Source organism: Musca vetustissima, unplaced genomic scaffold (genome assembly GCF_032173495.1).
Source record: "Musca vetustissima isolate MV318-11 ecotype Yass unplaced genomic scaffold, APGP_CSIRO_Mvet_v1 utg3767, whole genome shotgun sequence".
Taxonomy (NCBI): Eukaryota; Metazoa; Arthropoda; class Insecta; order Diptera; family Muscidae; genus Musca; species Musca vetustissima.
This window is the reverse complement of record NW_026886007.1, coordinates 294,793-316,171: the sequence shown is the minus strand read 5'-3', so window position 1 is coordinate 316,171 and position 21,379 is coordinate 294,793. Positions and strand designations below refer to the sequence as shown.

Genomic DNA, 21,379 nt, shown 5'->3' with positions numbered 1-21,379 from the left:
ACATCAGCTTAAAACTGAATTTCAATATAGATCACTTAGTCCTGATCTGAGGCGCCCGGATAATAATATGGTGGTGGGCGTTCATATTCGGAGGCTGGTGGTGCCATTGGTGGGTTTTGATAACGTGGTGGTCCGCCATCCCAGTGTCTAAATGAAGAGGGGAGGAAAAGAGAGAAAAAGAGGCGTTAAAAAAATAATCTTTAATTTTCTATACACATACAAATTTTATATATTATCTACATTATTTCCATATCCATTTTTATATGGTTAATAAAATATTAATATGTATTTCAAACATCAAACATTTTTATTTCACACACACATACATACATACATAAAACATAATTTTTCATACATAAAAACATAATTTTTTCATCTGGCTTGTGATGAAATTTACAAATAGTTTTAATTTTAGCAAGACATTGCTTCGTATTGTTAGGGTTATTTTTTATACAAGACCACAAAAGTACTATGCTGATGGTAGTGGGGTGGTATCTGATGTTCCATATGGATATCCACCTCTTGATAACATTTAAAAGTTTATACAATTTTTTCTTTTAATTTTTAATTATGACAATGAATGGTGCGGGAAAAAATACTTATGATTAATAGAAATGATTGAAGTGTGAAACATAAAAATTTTGCATATAATGAAAATTTGGATTCTGTGCCATTGCTTCTAAAAACGAAGAGCTAATTTAAATATGAATGCAGTTTTCAATTAAAAAAAATGCCCTTTTAGTTCTATGTAAAATTGCTCAACAAAATGTTCCATCATAACCTCAACTTTTTCAATATAAAAGGAGTTCTGAGAACCTAAATAAATTTGCTATAATATTGGATGTGGACACGCTGGAAATTTTTAAATGTTGTTATGTCCTTAAAAACTTTTATATGACTTTTTTTTTAAAAAAAATAAGTGGGATCATGTTCGAACTTTTTTTATAATGAAAAAATTTCTGACAATTTTAGCTCGACCTTAATAAAGCTACATTCAATTTAAATGCCTATGGTCTCTATACAGACCAATTGGTCAATATAAAGACCTATGGTCTCTATATAGACCAATTGGTTAATATAAAGACCTATGGTCTCTATATAGACCAATTGGTCAATATAAAGACCAATTGTTCTCTATATAGAAGATTAGACAATATAAAGACCTATGGTCTATATACAGACAACTTGGTTAATATAAAGATCTATGGTACCTATACAGACCAATTGTTGGTCAATATAAAAACCTATGGTCTCTATACAGACCAATTGGTCAATATAAAGACCTATGGTCTCTATACAGACCAATTGGTCAAAATGGTATCTATACAGACCAATTGGTTAATATAAAGGCCTATGGTCTCTATACAGACCAATTGGTTAATATAAAGTCCTATGGTCTCCATACAGACCAATTGGTCAATATAAAGACTTGTGGTCTCTATACAGACCAATTGGTCAATATGGTCTCTATACAGACCAATTGGTTAATATAAAGACCTGTGGTATCAGTGCAGACCAATTGGTCAATATAAAGACTTGTGGTCTCTATACAAACCAATTGGTTAATATAAAGACCTATGGTCATCATACAGACCAATTGGTCAATATAAAGATCTATGGTCTCTATACAGACTAATTTTTCAATATAAAGACCTATGGTATCTATACAGACCAATTGGTCAATATAAAGACCTATGGTCTCTATACAGACCACTTGGTTAATATAAAGACCTGTGGTCTCTATGTAGACCAATTGGTCTCCATAGAGACCTTTGGTCTCTATTTAGACCAATTGGACTCCATAAAGTCCTTTGGTCTCTATGTAGACCAATTTGTCTCTATAAAGTCCTGTGGTCCCCATTTAGACCAATTGGTCTTTATAAAGACCTATGTTCTCTATGTTGATCAATTGGTCTATATAAAGACCAATTGTTCTCTATATAGAAGATTAGACAATATAAAGACCTATGGTCTATATACAGACCAATTGGTCAATATGGTCTCTATACAGACCAATTGGTTAATATAAAGGCCTATGGTCTCTATACAGACCAATTGGTTAATATAAAGACCTGGTCTCCATACAGACCAATTGGTCAATATAAAGACTTGTGGTATCAATACAGACCAATTGGTCAATATAAAGACTTGTGGTCTCTATACAAACCAATTGGTTAATATAAAGACCTATGTTCACCATACAGACCAATTGGTCAATATAAAGACCTATGGTCTCTATACAGACTAATTTTTCAATATAAAGACCTATGGTATCTATACAGACCAATTGGTCAATATAAAGACCTATGGTCTCTATACAGACTAATTTTTCAATATAAAGGCCTATGGTCTCTATACAGACCAATTGGTTAATATAAAGGCCTATGGTCTCTATACAGACCAATTGGTTAATATAAAGACCTGTGGTATCAATACAGACCAATTGGTCAATATAAAGACTTGTGGTCTCTATACAAACCAATTGGTTAATATAAAGACCTATGGTCACCATACAGACCAATTGGTCAATATAAAGACCTATGGTCTCTATACAGACTAATTTTTCAATATAAAGACCTATGGTATCTATACAGACAAATTGGTCAATATAGAGACCTATGGTCTCTATATAGATCAATTGGTCAATATAAAGACCTATGGTCTCTATACAGACCAATTGGACAAAAAAAAGACTGATATAATCCGTTTGACTTCATTTGAGTGGAATGAAGTCAATGAAGAAAATATTCTACAACCAATTTCACTATAGGTCACCGAACAAATGAAATCTGTAGATATTACATATCGATCAATAGACGTTATCAATTTATGTATATCCTACAAAGTTGGTGAATGAGACATTTTTTTTAGTAATTTAATATTTCAATCCAACACCATGACCCTTTTATACTCGTTTTCGTGGGTTTATATTAATGGATAAAAAAATATTCTGCAGAAAATTGTGTTACAGGTCACCGAACAAATGAATACTCTAGATATAATATATAACCTTTAATTTGGAATACAAATTTAGGTATATCGTACAAAGTTGATGAATAAGAAATGTTGGGCTCAATTTGAAACTCGTTTCCAATTAGTTTCAAAATGACCCGTTTGTTTTCATTTTAGGATGATGCTGTTAATGGGGGAAATATTCTACACTAAAATTCACTATAGGTTACTGAATTAATTAAATCTGTAGATATTGTATATATCCTTCAATTGACAGCTCCAATTTGGGTATATCTTACAATCTTGTTGAAGGCAGTAGAAAAAAATGTATATATATACGCCAATACCCACAAGAAATATACAAAATATAATTTTTTTTAACGACTTACAAATATTACTTATCTTAATATTAAATTTAATTCAAATAATTTTGATGGTAGTAGTAACTAAAACTTATTTCTAATTAATAAAGCCTTCAATCAAAACGTAGACAAATTAATACCCCCCTAAAATGGATATGTTTGATTGAAACCAGTTTCTATTAACAAACAAATAACCATATGTGTGTGTGTAGTGGGCTGAAAAAATTTTCAAGTTTAATGACAAGTTTATGGCTTTAATAAATTGACCCTGGCATGTTTTTTTTTACGAGAAGAAATAAAACACGAGCATTGCATGAAGCTGCACAAAAATGCAAGTATTTGTTTGAGTGCTCTAGTGTCAAAAATAATAAAAAGTATTAGAGTTGAGAGAAATATATCAGTTAAGCTGCCACACTCACAATAATTTAAAAATAATATGTTGTCTGGGGGGAAAAACCAATGAAAATCAAAATCGTAGTAAAAGTAATGAATATGAGATGGTGGCTAAATTTCATGAATGGGTGAAATATTTGGTAAACGAATATTAACAAAAAAAGAAAATAAATAAATAAACAAAGAACATAAACTAAGTTATTGAATATATATGTATGTTATTTATAAACAAAAGCTGTAATGACACAGATCAAATGATTTTGAGATGGAAGGTAGTCGGGGGGTTCATTAAATATTTTATATCGATAGGTTCAAATGGAGAAAATATTCTACAAAAAAATACACTATAGATCACCAAACAAAAGAAATGTGCATATAAAATACATACATATACTATATATATATATAAAATACATATCGGTAAAAAATGAAACATAATTATAGCCATTTCAAGCTATTTTAATACATTCTTTCAATTTATTTATGCTAAAAATATGCAACAGTGGGAAAGGTATGGTATTGTTTGTAAATGCCTTGTTAACCTCGAAGTGAGGCTCCAGCGAAATTCTCATGCAGTTTATGTCGTTGGTCAGCTAAGTACTTCGCTTTGTTACAAGAGACATTTGGGTATGAAAGGTTTTTTGTATAGAAGCAATAGCTTCTGGGGAGAATATCCCAACAAAAAATTAAGGGAACTGATGAGGATCATTGGCGTGATCCGAAACTATAGTCTTCCCTGCCTTACGCCTCTGCACACAATGCCATACATTCCCCATTAATAAATAGTTGTTTTTTTTATAAAAACAACAAACTGGGATTCAGCCTGACTATTTTAAAAACAAAAAAACTAAAAATCGTCTCTTAATTTTATTTTTAGGAGAATGGTGTCAATGCGGATATTATTCTACATAAAAATTCATTATAGGTCAACCGAACCTATGGTCTCTATACAGACCAATTGGTCAATATAAAGACATATGGTCTCTATATAGACCAATTGGTCAATATAAAGACCTATGGTCTCTATACAGACCAATTGTTTAACATAAATCCCCCTATGGTCTCTATACAGACCAATTGGTCAATATAAAAACCTATGGTCTCTGTACAGACCATTTTGTCAATATAAAGATCTATGGTCTCTATACAGACCAATTGGTTAATATAAATACCTATGGTCTCTGTACAGACCAACTGGTCAATATAAATACCTATGGTCTCTATACAGACCAATTGGTTAATATAAAAACCTATGGCCTCTATACAGATCAATTGGTTAACATAAAGCCCTATGGTCTCTATACAGACCAATTGGTCAATATAAAAACCTATGGCCTCTATACAGACCAATTGCTCAATATAAAGACATATGTTCTCTATACAGACCGATTGGTCAATATAAACCCTATGGACACTGTTCAGACCAACTGGTCAATATAAAGACCTATGGTCTCTATTGAGACCAATTGGTTAACATAAAGCCTTATGGCCTCTATACAGACCAATTGGTCAATATAAAGACCTATGGTCTCTGTACAGACCAACTGGTCAATATAAATACCTATGGTCTCTATACAGAACAATTGATTATTGTCTCTATACAAATCAATTGGTCAATATAAAGACCTATGGTCTCTATGTACATCATTTGGTCAATATAAAGACCTATGGTCTCTATGCAGACCAATTGGTCAATATAAAGACCTATGATCTCTATATAGATCAACTGGTCAATATAAACCCCTATGGTCTTTATGCAGATCAATTGATTAATATGAAGACCGATATAATTTTTTTAATACAGAGATTAATTAATTTTTTGTTTATATGTATGTTAAAAAATCCCTCTATAAACATTTTCTCCAAATTGAACCTTCCATCTCCTTGTCAAATAGAGGCAGGCACATAAAAACACAACATGTTATGTTAGTGAGCGTGGTCGGTCAAATGAGTTATGAAAGCGAGTGGGTGAGTGAGTGAGCGAGCGAAAGTGTACAGCATTAATAACAATGATGACAGCCATAACATCGCTTGATGTTAAATTTTAGAGTAGATTCTTAGCGATTTTGTTTGAAAACAATCAATACCTAAAAGAAACCATCCGCCGCCAGTGCTTTTGGCCTTGTATCAATAGCCCCAACCATACTTCTAAATATTCAGAGAAACCAAAAACAAATGGGTTAAAAAAAATTCCAAGAAATAATAATAAAAAAAACAACAATTATAACTAGGTTTACAAAATTTAATATTAATTTCTTAAAATTATGTTAAAACAAAAGATATAAAAGGAACTGGAGAGAAAGGGAAAAGATTAGTTACAAAGGAACTTGTTTTTTAAGGGATTTAGGAAGAAGTTTTGAAATTCTAATACTAATTTCCATAAATATTTTTTTATAAAACGAAAGCCATGGCATCAAGCTGTTAATAAACCAAAATAAACATTCCACAGTTAAAGTTCTTCTAGCCAAATTTGATTTTTTTTTTTTTAAATAAAATTATTCCATATTAGTTGAAGAATGTTTTATTTTTTTGATGAGTTTGAATTGAGAGAAAATAAACAAAATAATAAAAAAAAAAATGAAAATAACAACAACAAATGCAAAACTTACTTAGGCGCCATATCACTGTAGCGTGTATCACGTACCCCAGCTCCAGCTGGTGGTATTCCATGCGATGTTGAAACTATTGGATCTTCGTAATAATCACGACGTCGGCGATCTTTGTTCTTGCGTCGTTTATTTTTTGGACCACTAGATGTGTTGTTTTTGATATAAGAGAGAGAGAGAGCGAGAGACACACACACACAGAGAGACACATACGCACACATCCCATATACAAATGATGATAATAAGTAGAAGGACAAGAATAATAAAAAAACACAAAAAAAATGAAAAAAATCACAATAAAAATAAATATATTTATGTAATGATATATAGAAATATTTATTGATTTTTCAGTTGTTGTTGTATTCAGAATGAATGATATTTGGATATAGTGAGTGAGAGAGAGAGAAAGAGCGAAAGAAGTTAGAGATTAAGATTTTTTCAAAGTGATAGTTTTTTTAGTTTTGGAGAAATCAGGACTGTTTGGGCACTAACAGGATTAATTTAGAATTATTTTATATTTATACATATTTTAATTCGAAATTATAAACGTTTTTAATTTAAAAAATATCTTTAGAATATTATTAATTTCCTAGGTGAACTAATTTTTTTTCAAATATATTTGTTGTGGTGTTATCTTTTTTGATTTTAGAAAAAGTTATGAATTAAAAAAAAAATTAAAACGGATTTTTTAAACTCTTAAAATAGAACAGTTTATATATATTATATAAATTACAAAGTGTAATTTATATAAATGTAATTTTAAAATATATTTTTATGAATTAAAAAAAAATGTTTTAAATTAAACATTTTTGTAAAATTAATATATTTTTTAAGAATTTCATTAACATAGCCTTTATATTTTCTTTATATTCAATTTATTTTTTTAAGTTGTTCAATTCAACATTTTTTCTTAAAGATATCTTGTCATAATTACTCTGCACCAGGCAGTTCTGATTTCTCCTTAAATATAATTTTTGTTTTTATTTTTCGATATAATTTAGATAATTATAATTTTGCAAAACTCAAAAATAAATTCCAATTTCAAAAATGCCAATTAATTAACAAATTTCTACTACTCACATCTTCAATAGAGATAGATAGAGAGCGAGAGCACGATTGAGCATGAAGATACAATTTTTGTATTCTACTTAACTAAGTGCAGGTGGTATATTTTGATGATATTTGGTTTTGAGGTTTTTTTTAGTTGGGAGAAACTTTACAGCAGAATATTAAATTAAAATGGAACCTCATGTTGGGCGCCAAAATAAGATGGGAATATGAAATATGAACGCACTAATGCGTTAAAGGTTTATATTATTTTAACAATAATAAATATTCTTATATTAATGTAAATTGAAAGGTTTTATTAAAAAAAGAAAGCACGTTGGGCGCCAAAAATAATTATTGAACTCCATTGTAATAGATAAGGCAAGGAGAACTTACTATTGTAAAGGTATATTCTTTAACATATAGATCCAAAAAATGTTAACGTTTAGTAAAATTTTACAGAAAAAAAAGATCCTACGTTGGGTGCCAAAATAAAATATGACGTTCACAGCCGACGAAAACTAACAAAGAAATATTTTAAAAACTTTTACGACGAGTTTTACTTGTTTGTATATACTAAAAAAGCTAAGGAGTGTTTTATAAAAACCACCTAATAAAAAAGACCCAAGTTGGGCGCCAAAAAAATGAAGTCCATAGTAAGGGGAAAACTAATAGGAAAATTTCCAAACACTGGCGCGAAAGGGATTTCCTTTGTTATATATTTGAAAAATATGGTAAACAGGCAGTTTTATTAAAATAAACTTAAAAGGAACCAATTTGGGCGCCAACAAAATATGGCGCCCATAGTAGACGAAAAGTAATGAAGGTAGATTCTAAAACTGTTGCGATTAGATTTTTGGCATATATCTGAAAATAATATGGCGAATAGGGGGATTATTGATTAAATGAAATTGGACCCACGTTGGGCGCCAACATAAAATATAAAGTCCAAACTAACAAAGGAATATTTTAGAGGCTGGTTCCATGAGATTTGCTTGCTTATATACTAAAAAATAGCTAAAGTGTGGTTTTATTAAAAGAAATTAAATAAGACCCATGTTGGGCGCCAAAAAATGAACTCCATTATAAGGGGAAAAAACTAACAGGAAATTTTCCAAACTCTGTTGCGAAAGAAATTCTCTTTGTTATATGTTTGAAAAATGTGGTAAATAGGTAGTTTTATTAAAGGAAATGTAAAGAAACCAATTTGGGCGCCAAAAAAATATGGTGTCCATAGTAGACGAAAAGTAATGAAGGTAGATTCTAAAACTGTTGCGATTAGATTTTCTTTGGCATTTATCCCTAAATAATATAGCGAATAGGAGGGATTAATGAATAATTAAAAATGGACCCCACGTTGGGCGCCAACATAAAATATAAAGTCCATTGTAATAGACAAGGGAACGAAACCTAAAAGATGTAATTTGAAATACTACTACGAAGTAATATTTTTAATATATATTCACAAAATATTTCAAAATTATGGGTTTCATAAAAATAAATTACGCCCCGACACGTTGGGCGCCAAATTAATATGTGAAATCTACAGTAGACGGAAGGTAACAAAGGTAGCTTTTTACGTTATTGCTAACCAATTTTCATTGGAATATATCCTAATGGCGAATAGAGAAGTTGTTTGAAATAAATGTTGGGTGCCAAAATAAAATATGAAGTCTAGAATAGACGAAAACTAACAAAGGTAGATAAATTTTCATTGGAATATATCCTAAAAATATGGCGAATAGAGATTTTTTTAAATACAATTTTCATTGGAATATATCCAAAAAAACATGGCAAATAGAGAAACATTTTGAAATAAATAAAATGGGACCTCACATTGGGCGCCAAAATAAATACATAGAATATAAAACCAAAGAGAGGGCAATTGGAACAATAACACGATTTTTTCGATTAATAGGTGGTATCAAAAATTTACTGTAAAATCTTCTTATCCAGAGATGTTTTCTGTAAATATTTAGTTTAGGCCTGCTTTAGATGGCCGCTTGTAGCCCTCATTTAGATAAAATACGTTATGTAGATTCTATGGAGTCTCTCTAGCTTTTCTAGTCATTTTATGGGATATTATTTGTTCTCTTCTCCTCAAAAAGCCTCAAAACCAATTGTGTATGAATGTGTTGTGATATGTACATGTAATTCCATAACATATTCAAATAAATAAATGCAATTAACTTACTTTGATAATGGAATGTGATCACGTTCACTGTATGCATCATATAAATACTCCCTGTGTTAAAGTCGTGGTCGTCCATTTAAAAAGATTGTGTGTATGTGAGTGAGGATGGAGGATATTTAATTTTTTTGTTTTTTTTTTTTTTTAACGAAATGTATCACATGACGATGTAACAATAAAAACAAACACAATTTGAAAATAAAGGTTAATAGATTTATACGCATAATAATAATAATAACAATAAACAAATAAAGAAGGGAAAGAAAGGAAAGAAGCAGGGGAAAACGACTACAAAATAATGATTAACTGATGCCAACACAAAACAAGCTTCAACTTTTTTATTGTTTTTTAAATCATTCTCAATTCTAATAACTAAGCTGGTGGATAGAGGATAACTTTGTTTTTGTTGTTGTTTTAAAATTATATCACAAAATTAATTTTTTGTATTTTTTTAAGATATGGAAAATGTTTCTTCTACTTTTTTTTGGGGGAAAAAGGAAAAATTTTAAATTTTTGTGGGTAGTGGAAAATTTGATACTTACGATTCAACCAAGGGGCCTGGATAGGGATCGGATTTTTGATACAAACTAGATAATTTAACGGCCACAATTAATGTGGGCAAGAACAAGAGGACACACCAGAATACGCCAGCCCAGAAACCATTCTAGAATTAAGAAAAAAAAAATAATAATAATAAAAATCAAGTTCAATAAATAATAGAATAATAAATAAAACAGTAGAATCATTGATGACTTCTAGAGGCCCTTTACATATTCTTCATAGATAGAGAACGCTAGGTTAGAGGTCAGCTATAGATAAAGGGCCCACTAGATATTCTCTTTGGGTATTCTCAATAGAGAGCGGGTCAATTAGAGGCCCCCAATATGATGTATAGACGATCACATATTTTTATATAGGTATTTTACACATTGAACACTCTCTAGAGAACATCCTGCATTTTTTTTAATTTTTTATTCACACACTCACCAGTGGATCAATAATACTATTACATGCCGCCACAATACCAGCTTCATAAACATTCGCCATGGGATAGCAGATGCCAATCTTATTCTCCACAGCATTGACGACCATATTCAAATAACGATCGATTTCCCCAGCAAAATGATTAGTGAAAGTTTCCGCAGATGACTTTACAAAATTACGACCATCTTTGCGAATGAATGTTTGAGCTTGTTCAATTTCTGTCACCAACAACGGTATTGATTGTTGGAATTTCTGTTCTTTATAGGTCAATGTACTATCCAACTCCTTGGCCAGTTTTATCAACTCAGCCGATTGGGTTTTCATTGGTATCACCAAATTCTGTTCGTATGTCTCTAAATGCAATGCCTGGTTACGCAACGAAATCTGAACATCTTTCATATCAGAACTTGTGATCTTTTTGGCAGTTTCACGTAGTTGTTGGGCGATTTCGGTTAGAGAATGTTTCGTTATATCGTCGTTTAGATTGTGTACAAATTGATCGGAATCAAAGTCTTTCAGGGCAGACTGTCCCAATTCAAGGATACGTTGTTTATCGGCGGGTGATAGGATATCAACGTTGCTATCGTTAAAATCGATGCCATTGACGAGATCGTCAAGAGTCTTATTAATTTTATAATCGGCAGGATATTCTTTAATCGCATTAATGTCGACCATGTTGTTAATGTGTAGAACTTCGTAAATTGTTTGATTCTTTTGACATGCCACAATGACATGTGAGATGTGGAATGGTGGCAGAGAACCGGAGGCAGCTTGTCCCTTGATTTTCGATGGATAGAGGACTTCGTTCAAGTCAATTAAATTATCAAATTCAGCAAATACAGCATCGTCTTGGGGATTTCTGAAAGAGAGAAAATAAAGGCGATTAAAATGGAAGGTCTGTTGTTGGTTCGAGAAAGTTTTACTTACCTTAATGGTACACAGACACCACGATAGGTCACAATGCCAATTAAGAAATGTACTAAAGCTATTATGGTTATACCCGATATTGTCAAAAATATAATAGCAACAGCACTGCAAAATAAAGATAGAAAGAGAGGGAAGAAATGAAGAATTAGTCAATAATACTTTCTAATGAGAAGACCTAGAAGAGTATAAAATAATATATTCTCTCAGAAGTCAAAAAGGTTCCTCAATGAAAGCCAAAATGTAAAGGAACTGCCTAGAGGTCTTACCTAATATGATAGAAATTTTATACGGGCCTTCTATAGATGTAGATATATTAGAGATCTTAATCTATATATTAAGGACTTAAGCATAGATAGAGAATCCATAGAAGAACACTATATTTAGAAAATCACTTAGAATACTTTGAACAGATAGAGGATCTATTGAACCCTTTAAAGGTTCTCTAAAGACAAATGTCCTTTAAGACAAAGAGACATTTTTCCTCTAAGTCAAAAAAGTAGATTTATTGGAGATTGGATTTTTTTAAAATGCCAAAATGCAAAGATTGAAATTCTATTCTATATTTATAGGCCGTGAATGTGAGGTTATTTGAATTATAGATATGAAGTTTTCATGGCCAAATAGTATTTTCTACTGAAATTCGTAAAGATCTATGGTCTCTTCAAAGACCAATTGACATTTGAGAAGATTTTTGGTCTCTATAACGACCTATGGTCTGTTGAGAGCTTAGAGGACTTTTTAAGAGGCCCCACAGGTTTTTAAAGAGACGACAGGACTGTTCTCTACAGACCAATTGGTTTTTATAAACGCCAAAGGCCCCCATACATACCAATTGGCCTTAATAAAGACCTAGAGGCAACATACCGACCAATAGGCCTTTACAAAGATCTATGGTTCTATAAAGACCTATTTGTCTTTCTTAAGACTCTATTCGTGTTTCTATACAATTAAATACAATTCCGAAGGAAAAAATCGCTCAACTTACAACATCAGGAATCTGGAACCAGAGCCCTTATTACAACAATCATCACCATAACCATCGGGACGTTTGCCACAGATGCCGCATAACAAAGCTGCCACCAAGCAAACCAATACCTATAAAAGAAACATAGAAACAAAGTGATTAATATTTCCGATTCAAATTTAATTTTACAAAAAGAAAAAAAATACTTACCAACAACAAAATGGAGCATACGGCAATGCCCACATAAAAACGATATGGTCCATATTCAACTAAATAATTATCAGCTATATTTGTATATTTATTTGTATTTGTATCGATGATTTTGGAAACCTTATCCAATTCGGTTTTAATGTCATTGGAAACCTTTTGGAGGCCTTCGCCTGTTATATAGAATATATAAAATATGAAAAATTCCAGAATTAATAAAATTTTAAATAAAAATATTTCATTAGGGATACCCACCCGCCTTGTTGATAGATTCAATAATTTGTGGTGTATAACTGGCAATGGTATTATTGAGATGGGAACGCATTTGTTTTAGGGCATTGCTACCCTTTTCACCAGCCGAGGCAATATTATCGTTTATTAACTGATCCAAATTATCAATGATAATGCTGACATCGGGAAGCTGTGTGGGAGAAAAAAAGAAGAAGATAATAAGGAAATGGGAATTAATATGCATGAGGGGCATTAACGATATTTTTTTGTGTTTTTATTTTTTGTGTGAAGTTTATTTTTGCATTTTAAGGTTAGTTATATACCTACCTTGGGGAAATAACGATCCACCATCTTATTTTTATTTTTAAGAGTAAGCATTAAAATATTTTTAAGTTTTGGTTAGTTAAAAATAGTTTTATTATTTTATTACAAAAAAATGTAGTCAAGAATTTCCACAAAAAATATAAGGAACATTTTTTTCTTTAAAAATTATTTAAGGTTATGGTTGAACACAACCTTTAACAAATTATAAACTAGTTCGTTTTTAAAGAAACGATGGCAAAGTTTGACATAAAAAATAAAAAACAAATAAAAAGTACAAAAGTTTTTAACAAAGGAGATTTCTGACTCTTCTCAAAAAGATATTTGCATTAAAAAACGATAAGGCAAAATATTTTCTTTTCAGAAGGTTTTCATTTTTTAGACGACGAGATGAGATTATCACAGAACTGCCTAAGGTTTTTTTCAATAGAAGTCTCAGAAAGGGTTGAATAGAGGAGTCAGAAGGGGTTAAATAGAGGAGTCTGAATATTAGAAAGCAGCCAGATGATCTTATCATAGAGGAGCCATAAGGGTTAGCAAAAAAAAATTCATTTAATATCCAATAGGACTTTTTTCTATGGACTTCCCATAGAAAGGCATGAGGACTTTAAAATAAACCCAGAAGAGAAAAAATTTAAGAACCTCATTATAAAGGATTGTCGTTAAATTACCACGAACATGAGTCTAAAGGACATCCCATAGAAAGACATGAGGACTTAAAAAAATACCCTGAAGAGAAAAAATTGAAGAATCTCATTCAAAAGTATTTTCATTAAAATACCAAGAACACGGGTTTAAAAAAATTTCCCTTTTAGAAGGTCATCCTTTTATAGATGTTCAAAAGAGATTCTCACAGAAGAACCAAAGAAGTTTTCATAGAAGATCCATAGAAGTTCCCAGTAGGGCTGCTCAAAGAGAATTTAGGAGAGATTGGGAGGAATTCCCATATGAAACCCTAGAGAGTTTTCTCCAAGAGGTTTTCCAATTGAAAAAAAAAAAACAGAAAGCAAAAAGTTATTTTCATGGAGGATCTGAAGAAAGCTGTTTCCCTTTTAGATCTTACTTTTAAAGACGTCCAAAATGGAATCTCATAGAAGATTCCAAGAGTTTTTCATAGAAGAACAAAAAAAATATTCTTAGAAAATCCAATAGGTATTTAAAGAGACGAGACGGAAAGACTTCACAAATAATATTTCGAAGGGTATCATCAATCACAAATAATATTTCAAGGGTTTCATGTATATCCTCACAGAAGACACTTAAAAGGGCAGGAGGCGTTCTTATAGAAGGGCCACAGGGTGTTTTTTTAAATAGTTTCTCATGAAAATCTGTTCAAACAGGATTTAAGAGGGATTGGGAGGAATTCCCATATCAAACCCTATAGAGTTTTATCCAAGACGTTTTCCCCATTGAAAAAAAAAAACAGAAGGACTTCCCCAAAAATAGAAGAGTCCAAGGGCTTTTCATAGAAGAACAAAAAATGTATTAATAGAAAGTCCAATAGGTATTTAAATAGACTAGACGGAAAGACTTCACAAATAATATTTCGAAGCGTTTTTCATATATATCCTTATAGAGCTTCTTACAGAAGACACTTAACGAGTTCCCATAGAAGGGACACGAGGCCTTCATATAGAAGGGATACAGGAGTTTTTTACATAGCTTCTCATGAAAATCTATAATCGATTTGCAGAGAAAATTCTGAATGCCTCATTTTAATAGGAGTCTTATAGAAACATTTCTCTCGCAGAAAAAGGTATCTTTACAAAATAAGGGCTACAAATGGGTTTCCATAGAATAACTGAAATGTTTAAAAGAATAGCCAACCTTTTTTATAGAAGTGTAGCTCGAATGATTTCTCAAGGAAGATTTAAGAAGGCTCATCATGTAGAAACCAGAAAGTCCATAATGGTTTTGCATAAAAAAACTAAAGAATGGCTTCTCATAGAATATCTATAACGTCTTCTTACAGAAACACAATGAGAGTTTTCACAGAAGATTCAAATAATATTTATAAGTGCTTCTTATAGTAGAGCCATAATGTTCAGTAAGCTTTTCATAGAATTCGCATGAATTCTCGTGGAAAAGGCAGCGGGTCTTTTTAAATAATAATAAAAATATTAAATTACCCAAAGATGAATAGAAATTCTTCTTATAGAAGATGTAGAATGTCGTCATATAGAAGGCCAAATGGGAGACAATCAAACAAATATCAAAGAGCACAACAAAATGCTTATAGAAGAACTGAAGGCAGATGTTAAAAAAACATGTTCCGTTTCATATATTATTTAAAAATTTCTGGGGTAATATATATGACAAATAAAAAAATAACACTTGAAAATATAATTCGACCCAAAAGATTTTGTTCAACCGACTCTGAATGGTATTTATAATTTTAGTATTAAATTTTTACACTCAATATTCCGCTTAATAAATTCCATATCAAAACATTACTACATATATTTACCTGATCATAATGGATGCCATTTGCATCTAACTTTCCAATTTCATAGCGGTTCAAAACATCTTTGCACGATTGATCGGAACATTTGTTTAACATGACCAACAAATCACGTTTGACACCACGTAAACCTAGAAGAGAAACGAGAAAACATATTAACATACAAAATAAATCTTACCAATAAATAAACTTCCAACTTACCATCACTTAACTGCGATGCATAGACTCTCAAATCATTTGTTATTGTTTTCATTTGTTGTAATTTATTTTTCAAACTTGGTAATTTCTCTAAGAACTCTGTTAGGCGACTAACGGAAATGGCCTTGGATTGTTGTTCCAGATTTGTTATAATATAATCGGAAGTGGCTGAAAAATGAGACACACACGCACACATTTACATTATATAAATAAATTATTTTAATATTCACTTCTTCATACGCACTTCTTAGTATATCTTCCAAATGATCCGACAACTGTTTGTAATTATTCACCAAAACATATTCCAATTGTTCCGATGTTACGGACAAGAATTTTTGTGTATCCTTACTGCCGGCCCGTACAGCTGTAGTGCCATCATCAATGCCAAATTGCATGTAGCTGTTGGTGGCAAATGCAACAATAACACCAAATCTATGAGGGGAAAGAGGAGAAGAGAAGACAAATTGCAATGTTAATGGTGTGTCAAGAACAGACTTTTTTCTAGACAATATATAAAGTTGAGGTTATGAACAAAACATAGTTTTTATTTTATGATTACAGGGGGTATATACAGGATATATTCATTTATTTTAAAAGGTCAATGATGTGACCTTTTTAGGAGAACATGGAGGAATCATAAACAATTCTGTACATTAGAAATTTTGATGGAATTTTAAAAAATATTATTTTTATAGATGATTAGGTCCCCAAAGAAGAAGACAAAATGTCATCTAATATAGGAAAGCAGGGCTTTTAATAAAGGTACAGAATATTGACTCATAGAAGACCTGACGATTTCTTCACAAGAGACCACATGTCAATACTAAAAATAAAGGATGAGGGTCTTCGCATAATAAAACCAGTTGGTATTTTCATAGAAAATGGCCAGAATGGCTTCGTATAGAAGAGTTAGAAGGATTCATTATAGAAGTGGTAGAATGTTCATAGCACTTCCAAAGTAGTTCAAAAGAGGCATTCGTAGAAGGGCCACAAGATATTTGGTTGAGTTGGTATTTTCATAGAAAATGGCCAGAATGGCTTCGTAAAGAAGAATTAAAGGATTTCTTATAGAAGTGGTAGAATTTCCAGGGCATTTCCATAGAAGTTCAAAAGAGCTACTCGTAGAAGGGCCAGAAGAGATTTTCATAAAAGACCCAAAGGGACCTTTGATAGAAGTGCGATGCCAAAAAAAACTTCCCTAGAAACCGCTAAGGTCTTCTTATAGAAAACATCTTGTAAAGACTAGGTTTAAGGATTTCTTATAGAAGAACCAAATGTCTCCTCATAGAAGACCCGAATATATCCTCATAGAATATCCAATGTCTTCTATTCACAGGAGCAACACAATTATTTGATAATAGAAGAATTACAGGTATTTTTCAATAATGAATGAAACATCTAGAGGGCCTTTTTATAGACGAGGCAGAAGAGTCTCGTACAGAAGAGGCAGTTCGAACTTAGTTGTTGAAAAAAAGGAATATTTTAAAAAACAACTACGCCTATTTTTATAATATTATCCTTTAAAAAAATAATGGTCCTTTGAAATAAATGGACGCCTTCATAGGCCTTTGAAAAAATATATTTAAAAAATCTAAGCCTATTTTCGTTCAAAAATATATTTTTAAAAAATCTACGTTTTGGTGGGTATTGCAAAAAATATTAATAAGCCATGTTCTTATTGAAGAACTAATGGGCTTCTTATAAAACTCCATTGGGGGGGCTTTTTAAAGACGTTCTCATGTAGAGATGAAGAAGGAAACCTGGTGACAGCGTGCTGAGGATATGAAAGGAGCATTTTGAAAAACTTCTGGTATCAAATATTATCGGTGAAGAGGATATCCCAGAACCAATAGATAGATGACGGTATAGAGTGTATACTACCTAGCTAAGATGAAGTCAGAATAGCAGTCAATCGGCTGAAAAATAATAAAGCAGCAGGTGCCGATTGGTTACAAGCCGAACTATTCAAGATTGGTGGTCAGATGCTGGTAAGGAGCATGCACCAGCTGATTAGTACAATTTGGCTAGAAGAATGCATGCCCAATGATTGGAACCTCAGCATCCTGCGTGCCGTGCACAAAGAAGGAGACAAGTCGGTATGTGCCAACTATAGAGAAATAAGTCTCCTTCCCATTGCATATAAAGTGCTATCCAGAGTACTGAGTGAACGACTGAAGCCAATGGTCAATGACATTATTGGTTCATACCAATGCGGCTACATACCTTGCAAATGCCCTTTTGCAAGGTATGTAGCCCCCCTTTAATACCGAACCTTTTTAACATTCTGTTGGAAAAGGTCATACGAGAGACAAAAGTGAAGAGATATGACACTCTGTACACCAAATAATACATTTTACTCGCCTACGCCGATGACATCGACATAATGGGTCGAACAGTGAAAGCGGGAACAGCCACCTTTGAACAAATCGAGAAGCAGTCTGCCAAAGTGGGTCTGCCGGTAAACGGCGAGAAGACCAAGCTGATGGTATCAACGCGCAAGACGTCCAGTAGACTCGGACCAACTGTGGAACTTTAGAACTACAGCTTCGAGGTATTAAATATTTTATATATCTTGGTACCGCCATAAACAAAATGGATAACATCAGTTCTGAAGGATAGTGATGGCAAACAGATGCTACTAGGGTCTGAGCAAACAACTCAAAAGCAAGGCCACCTCCCGCCAGACCAAGCTCACACTCTACAAGACAATGATACTACTCGTGCTGTTATATGGATCTGAAGCATGGGTACTTGTGCAAGCAGATGAGGCAGCTCTTGCAGTGTTTAAGAGAAAAATTCTCCGAAAGATCCATGGGCCGATCTGTGTTGACGGTGAATATCGCCGTCGAATGAACCATGTACCATTGTTAGACGTATTGAACTGCAGCGACTACGTTGGGTAGGTCATGTTGTGAGAATGTATGAAGATGCCCCAGCCCAGAAGGCATATAAAAGCGAACCAGCTGATGGTTCACGCAGAAGGGGAAGACCGCGAATAAGATGGAAAGTTCAAGTGAAAGAAAACATTGCCGAATATGGTCTTTCAAATTGGAAAAACTGCGCAAAAAACCGACGCGCCTGAAAATCTTTTTTAAGCTCGGCTTATGGAACGAAAGTTCTGTCGCAAGCTAGCTAAGTAAGTAAGTCTCATGTGCTTCGTTTGGAAGACTAAAAAGGGTCCCTAATGATTTTCATATGGGCTTAACATAGAAGATGAAATTGACTTCTTATATAAATTAATATGAGCTAGCTAAATAAGTCCATATAGGCTTGTCATAGAAGTTCGTATGAAATTGTTATGGAAGACAAAATATAACAATAAATGGGCTTCTTATAAAATACCAAATGGACTTCTGTTACCAAGCAATCTGGCTTCTTGTAGAGGATCTATAGTGCTATTTATGGACCACAAGTGGTCTCGTCATAAAATATCAAAACATCCTTATTTACAAGTACAACGAGGTCTTAACCTATAATACAATTAAGATGTTGATTCATAATTAATTAAACGGTCTTTTTAAAGAAGACCTTTGCTATTCCACGCGAATAACAAAAGGTGAAAGGTCACCAAAAACACACACACACACACACAATGTCACACATCATATTGATTTGTAATACTTACAATATACCCGTCGCCAACAATATTAACAAGAAACCAAGAAAAACTCGTCGACAGGTATCGTGTTTTTTGTCAAATGGTTCTGAGCGGCCACCACAGGCTCCAGCGCAACGGCAACAGCAAAAACATAAACTGAAAGAGCAAAACAAAACCACAGACAAACAATTAAATCACCCATAGTCAAACCTATTCATATTCTGTGTGTTTTTCCACTTACCCTATAATGGGCATTGAGGCCACCAATATGGCCACCAAAAGTACAATCAACAATATGGGCCAATAATGCAAAACCAAATCGCCCCATTCATTGCGTTCGGCTTTGGGTCCCTTCAACACCTGACCATCTTTCAACTCAAAATAACCTGAAAGAGAGATGGATGGAAATAAAATATTACTTTTTGTGATTTCGATCAAGAAGTGCAGTGTTGTACTTACCATCCGGTATAGGATCTTCACCGCCTATCAAAAACCACATTACTTTGTGGCTGATCTCATAGAGGGGTTTCATGCCGCGGGCATTATAGCTGGTCTTGCTCTGATATGTGATATTCTTTGACCACTCTGTGTATTTGGTTTGTTTGAATTTTAAACCATTTTCAAAGGCTTCCGCGCTGCTACCGAAAAGGATGCAAACCCCTAAAAGGGATAACAGCACTAGCATCATATTACCACCGATACTACTTCGTCGTCTTTCACCCGACATTTTTGTTCTTCTTTATATGAGGTGTGTGTGTGATCGAGTGGTGTTTTTTGTTTTGTTTTATTTAAATGCAATCTTTGTTGTTGTTATTATTATTATTTGTAATCTCAATAAGGGAATGTTTGTTTCTGGTTTTGGTATTTTCCAATTTTTATTTTTTCTACTTGTTTTGATTTGCCGGATTTTCTGTTGCTGTTTATGTTCAATGCGTTCGTCGTTGGTTGAAGAAAATCATTTGGCCGGCATTTTTGTTGTTTAACGACGACAACAATAACAACCGCGACTCCCACCACATGGAATCTCTTGGGCTTGTTCTTCGTTCGTTTTAATGTGTTAATAAATGGACGATTAGTGTATCTGCAAGAAAAAAAAAACAAATTGAAATAATAAATCAAGCGAATTTTTGGAAGAATAATGCCCTAAAAAATATTAAGTAGGCAATGAAAAAAAACCTGGAGCATCCAATTAAAAATTAATTCCTTTCATGCTTTGTTGAGCCACAGAAAAAAAACAAATTATAAAAAGGTTGTTGTTGGTGTGTGGGCGTTAGATAAGGCTGGGTTTATGGAAATTCGAACTAGAAGGGTACGAAAAGTACTAAAATGTACCAAATATTGTACTCCTTGTATTAGGCGAACGGGAAAAGCTAGAATTTTGAAATTTGTGGGTCAACAATGGAAAGTTAGAAAGATATAATAAAGGGGGTTTTTTGGACATTCGACCTAGAAGTGTACGAAAAGTACTAAACTTTACTAAATTTAGTTCTAATTGTATATGTATTGAACATATATAGCTAGAATCTTGGAATTTTATATGGAAGGGAAGTGGTGTCGATATATGGAAATGGTTTAAGAAATTCGTACTTATGTGTACAAAAAAGTACAAAATGGTACTAAACTTCGTACTATTTTCATTTAGTTGAGATGGAATCCCGAAAATAGGATTTAGGTGTACTATTGGAGTACAGGATTTAGTTAGCTTTAAAAAATCTTACTTATGTGTACGAAAAGTACTAAATGGTACTAAATTTGGGGCAAGTTGGATTTAGATGAACCGATAGAGCTGGAGTCTTCAAATTGGGAATTAAAATGACTGTTGGAGTGTAGGAATGAGGTAGTTTAGGAAATTCATACTTATTGGTACGGAAGGTATTATATGGTACTAAATTTAGTACAATTTGTATTTTGCTTGAAATGATAGAGCTGAAAACCTG

At 32.6% G+C, this 21,379-nt stretch overlaps 1 protein-coding gene across 1 annotated transcript; it reads right to left on the bottom strand.

Moving 5' to 3' along the window:
• Positions 1-20,169, bottom strand: LOC133333458 (prominin-like protein). The gene is made up of 15 exons (XM_061541776.1): positions 19,902-20,169; positions 19,684-19,828; positions 19,470-19,598; positions 16,089-16,276; positions 15,848-16,012; positions 15,653-15,777; positions 12,889-13,054; positions 12,637-12,806; positions 12,448-12,557; positions 11,463-11,567; positions 10,539-11,394; positions 10,094-10,215; positions 9,555-9,605; positions 6,317-6,457; positions 1-147 (listed from the first exon to the last, which is right to left on the bottom strand). Exons 1-15 carry the CDS (start codon positions 20,167-20,169, stop codon positions 36-38), a joined length of 2,853 nt encoding a protein of 950 aa, XP_061397760.1. The 3' UTR covers positions 1-35.
• Positions 20,170-21,379: the final 1,210 nt, after the last annotated feature.